Source organism: Cryptosporidium hominis (genome assembly GCF_000006425.1).
Source record: "Cryptosporidium hominis TU502 chromosome 5 CHRO015182, whole genome shotgun sequence".
In the NCBI taxonomy this organism is placed as follows: domain Eukaryota; phylum Apicomplexa; class Conoidasida; order Eucoccidiorida; family Cryptosporidiidae; genus Cryptosporidium; species Cryptosporidium hominis.
The window spans coordinates 1-4,887 of NW_666984.1; the positions used below are offsets into that span (position 1 = coordinate 1).

The 4,887-nt window shown below is 31.0% G+C and overlaps 3 protein-coding genes across 3 annotated transcripts; 2 read left to right on the forward strand and 1 right to left on the reverse strand.

Annotated features, from left to right (window-relative positions):
* Positions 1 to 148: 148 nt before the first annotated feature.
* Chro.50491 (hypothetical protein) lies at positions 149 to 1,750 on the reverse strand. Its single annotated transcript, XM_660424.1, has 1 exon — positions 149 to 1,750. One exon carries the CDS (start codon positions 1,748 to 1,750, stop codon positions 149 to 151), a length of 1,602 nt encoding a protein of 533 aa, XP_665516.1.
* An 800-nt stretch (positions 1,751 to 2,550) lies between these two features.
* On the forward strand, positions 2,551 to 3,048 carry Chro.50490 (thymidylate kinase). Its single annotated transcript, XM_660425.1, has 1 exon — positions 2,551 to 3,048. The coding sequence occupies one exon, from the start codon at positions 2,551 to 2,553 to the stop codon at positions 3,046 to 3,048; it is 498 nt and encodes a 165-aa protein (XP_665517.1).
* A 521-nt stretch (positions 3,049 to 3,569) lies between these two features.
* Positions 3,570 to 4,346, forward strand: Chro.50489 (hypothetical protein). The annotated part of the gene is made up of 1 exon (XM_660426.1): positions 3,570 to 4,346. One exon carries the CDS (start codon positions 3,570 to 3,572, stop codon positions 4,344 to 4,346), a length of 777 nt encoding a protein of 258 aa, XP_665518.1.
* Positions 4,347 to 4,887: the final 541 nt, after the last annotated feature.

Sequence of the window (4,887 nt, forward strand, 5' to 3'; positions counted from 1 at the left end):
CGGGCGGGGCCAGTTATCAAATCTAACCGCCTTAACCAAAAGAAACAGTTCACGACCCCCCATCAACCTCACACAAGGCATAAGATCTGTCACACCCCAAGCATTCACTGCTGTCATCCCAATGCCTTACAAACCCCTGTGCAGTTTGTCAAGTTTCTTCTAATATGAATAAAATAGCTCCTGGATTCTGTTTCTTAGCTACTAATTTAGTTTCTTGAGAATTTTCCCAAGATTCCACTTTGCTATTTACAGGATATTTTTGGGATTTTACGGACTTTTCTCTTTTCCCTTTACGATTTCCTGTACTAAAGCCACCACTAGCTTCATCCCTCAAAAATACAGAACTATAATAAGAATTCTTGATCTTTAATATGTCTCCTGTCTTAATTACCCCACTACAATCTGTCATTATAGTGCAAATTGGGGGAGATTCAGAATCCTCAAATAGTTTGAAAAAATGACCTTTCTTCCACTGTTTCACTATTGGTTCCACTACATCTGAACCTCTATATATTTTTATATCATAACCACATCCAAGAGCTGCAAGCTCTGCACAAATTTGAGAACCAACGTTACCTGGAGAAATTAATACAAATATACCACATGATTCATCTTCTAGAGCTTCTACTTGACGGTTTCTCTGGAATTCATCTGAATCACCTAAATTTTGGTGAATTATACCCTGCTTTTTTAATATATCTTCATCTTCACATTGGAGTCTCAGATACAATAGGCTATTATATAACTCATCTGCACAATCCTTGTTTCCAATAAACTCCCACATTGTTTTTGGTCTTGAAAGTTCCAGCTTCACTTTAGAATGTGAATTTTCAATGCCGTTCCAAGTATTTCTTTCAAATTCAGAAATATTTATCATTTCCAATGCGACTTCAAAATCTTCACCTACAAACTCTAACAATTCCAACTCTGTAAGCTTAATTTGCTGTCCAATTCTAACTCCACGTAAATTCTCAAATTGAACAGCATTAATGTCTCGATCAATTTGAAGTTTATGCAAGGAGTTTTGATGTCCTTTCTCTCTAGGCATTGAAAGATTTTTAAGCTTTTCCATAACCTCATTATATGTTGAAGGACAAATCACATAATCAGCTCTTGATGAATAGTAATCCAGAGTTTTAGCTCCATACCATCTTAATTTCAATATTAGTTGTCTCTTACTATGATACAAATATTCTTCGTCCCCAAGTAAACAAACTTTCTTATTACCAAAAAAATCCAAGTAAGGATTTCTATTTTGTTCAAATTCAATTTTGGATTTTCTAGGTATAAGCTTAAGCGATTCTCTTATATTCTTGACATATAAATCATCATACTCTGTATTTTGTGTACCTTTTTGTTTGTAATCACTTGGATATTGGTACTCCTTTCTATATATTGGGAATTCTTCAAAAAATATTCGATTAATCTGAAAATTCTGTCTCCATTCTCTTCTCTTTTTTAATAGGTTTTCCTTATTGGCTTTGTTTGAAGAACTAGAATTTAAGGGTAAAGATGAATTACTTTGATTTGAAGGATTAATGACTGAACTTGAGTAGACACTTGAATTAGATTGTACACCAGACTTAAATCTACTCACACTCCTTTTTCTTCTTTTATTTGATGTGCCTCCACTACCAGAATCCCCAGAATTTAGAATTTGGCTCCAACTTAATGCTGATTTCATCTTCTTTTCTTCCTTACTATCTATATTTGGACTAATATTTTCATCTGGTTTACTCGCTGAGTACATTTTCCTTCGTAATAATTCAAATTGAAGACAGTTTTGTGTTATATTTATATTTAGCTTGATTCTTCCCCTTACATTAATCAGGCATTTGCCTGAAAACTCAAGTCTAAAGAAAATTGAAAGAGCTTCCAATTATTGACCTTAATTCCTAATAAATCCACATCTTAATCTTACTAAATGTCAATATTAACTCTAAACTGCCGAGTTTTTTTAGCTTTTTTTTGCCCCAAATAATTCCTTTTGCTATTAAAATTCTTATTTTTAACACGTAATTGCCCACATTTTCATGTAAGCGCAAGTAACTTTGGCGCCAAATGCGATTTTAAAATATTTTTTTAAATGTTTATTTAAAAACTTGATTTAAAAGTTTTAATTCTCGATATAATGCAGGAACAAAACTCAAATAAGAACAGAGGAATTTTTATAGTATTAGAAGGAACGGATAGGTAAGTTAAAATTTAAATATTAAGAGGGGTGGAGAAGAAATAAATATGAAATTGGGGGTAAGAAGAGGGGGATATACTGGCAGAAAGAGAGAAGAGAATTTCCTTTATCTCAATTTAGTGAAAATTACTAATGGAGGAGAGGTATTCTCTTTTTATGAAGTCTTGTTAAACATTACTAACTTGAAAATTTGTTTAGATCCGGAAAAACCACTCAATCTAAGAAAATACACGACTACCTTATTAGTATTGGAAGAAAATGTGTCGAGACTAAATTCCCAGGTATGTATCATTAAGAAAAGTTATCATTAGTATATTTGTCTTAATTTAAATTCAGATCGTTCAACAAATATAGGAAAAATGTTGGATGGTTATTTGGGTAAATCTATTAAAATGGCACCTCAAGTTTCTCATCTACTATTCACTGCAAACAGATGGGAACTTAACAACTATATTAAGGAGAACTTAGAAAATGGAATTGATGTTGTGTGCGATAGATACTCATTCTCAGGAATTGCTTATTCTTCGGGAGCAATTAATCTAGATTTTGAATGGTGTAAATCTAGAGAGCAAGGCTTAATTTCTCCAGATATTGTTGTTTTTCTAGAAGTTAATTTAGGCTTATCCTCTACTAGATCAGGCTTTGGTGTCGAAATCTATGAGAATATTTCAGACCAAATCAGTGTACGCAAAGTCTATCAAAAGTTCTCAAATTATTCTTTCTGGAGAAACATTAATGCATCTCAAAGTCCTGATGTAAGTTTAAACATTTATTCAACTTATTCTTTTAATTCTAATATTATTTTTGATTCTACATATTTATTTCAATTAACTATAATAAAATATCTACAAAATTAATCATCATAATTTTCTTATTCATCAACACCATATAAATAGGATGTTTTTAAAGAAATTGTTCCTCATATTGAAAAAGTTTCCCAGAATATTAAGCCAATTTCATATCTTTGGGATGAAGACTAGGAAAATTGCATGCATTTGGCGCCACATTTCTAATATTTATTTATATATCTATTAATATTATAGGCTTAAAAAAGATTGTGTGTGTGGAGAAGGGTAAACTTTCAGTTTACCGATGTAAAAAAAAGTTTGTTGAAATAAAAAAAAAGGAAGGGGATTTTGAGGATATTTTTCAGGAATTTGAAAAAAAAAGGAAAGCTTTTAATCTGTTAATTTGCATCAAGTCGACTCTCTTTATAAGAATTAGTTTAAAAAATTTAGGACTGTAAGAACAAGTTCCTAAAGAAAAAAAACTTATTCTCTAATTGAGAATGAAATAATGATGAAAAGAGCCTATTGTTTTCATATTTAAGGGAAAGAAGTGAAATATTAAACAAATTGAAGAATATTACCCCGCCCCAATGTTTTGTAGATTTTTTGATCAGTTATTTGAATGTTGTAAACTTCCGAATGAAAGTGGATCAAATATTGAACCGGAGTTTGAGTTTGAAGAATTTGTCAAAAATAATCCCCAATGTTATGGAATGATGAATTATATTCATGTTTCAGGGGCCTGTTTTGGAAATACCTCCAACTATAGTTCTTTCAGACCGAACACCTCAATAAGGTACTTGACCAGTAATTTACGCCAAAGATTTGGAACTAACCAATTATCTTTATTACCTAAATACGAAGCTAAAAGGTTCGAAGAAATGAACTTTGAGACAAACGACATGGATAGTAATTTTATTAGAAATATAATTGGAAGTGGACCTCAAATTAGTAATCACTTGTTAAATTTCATCCAAATATTAAACAAAGGAATCATGGTAAAACAAGTTATAGACTTAACAATAGGTGACACGAAGTATATTGCAATATACCTTTCAAAGAATCTAAGCAGCTTAATATTGGATAATTTTGGCGGAGTATTGCTAGAGGTGCCTTTAAAGTTTGTCCTAGACGTAGCTTTTAGTGATTTTTCAAACTACAAAAAAACACTGATCAACCAATTCACAACTAGAAAGGGATATGAACCAGTAAAATTGAATGAAGATATTCAATATCTAGTTTCTATAGATCTTGGAACACAAATGAAATCTATCTGCTTAACATTTAGCTCAGAATTAGATGGGATGAGCTTTTGTACCAACCTTTGTAACTTAATTAATTATCTAAATCTCAAAAGAATTGGATGAGCCGATAATTAAGATTGGAAGAATTATCATCTCGCTTTGAGGTCAAAGCATTGGACGCAAGCTATAATAACCTCCATAAGATGAGTAAAAGTAAATACATTTATTTCATTTAGAGAGGCTACTTACAATATTATCTAATTTTCTTATCTATGATAGATTTCTTCCTCATCTCTTCCTTTTCTTTCTAATTTACGAAATCTACAGTAATTAGTAGCATTTAATATTCAATTATAACAGATAAAATACAAAATAAAGAATGAATTTTGAATATAATCAAAAATATACGCAATTGAAGATTAACAAAACCAACTATTATATTATTTAGATTTGTAATTCTCAAACTTTCTCTTTAAAACTCTAATCATAAATACAAATGAATTTCTTGCTTCTTCATCATTAAACATTAGACACAAAGTTTTTTTATCAGGTAGATTTATAACACAAGATAATCCTGGTGCTGGGGGGTTCTTAGGGATAACTTCTCTACATTCCTTGAATTCTGGAGCATCAATGCCCAACTCTATATTCGTTATTTCAGTTC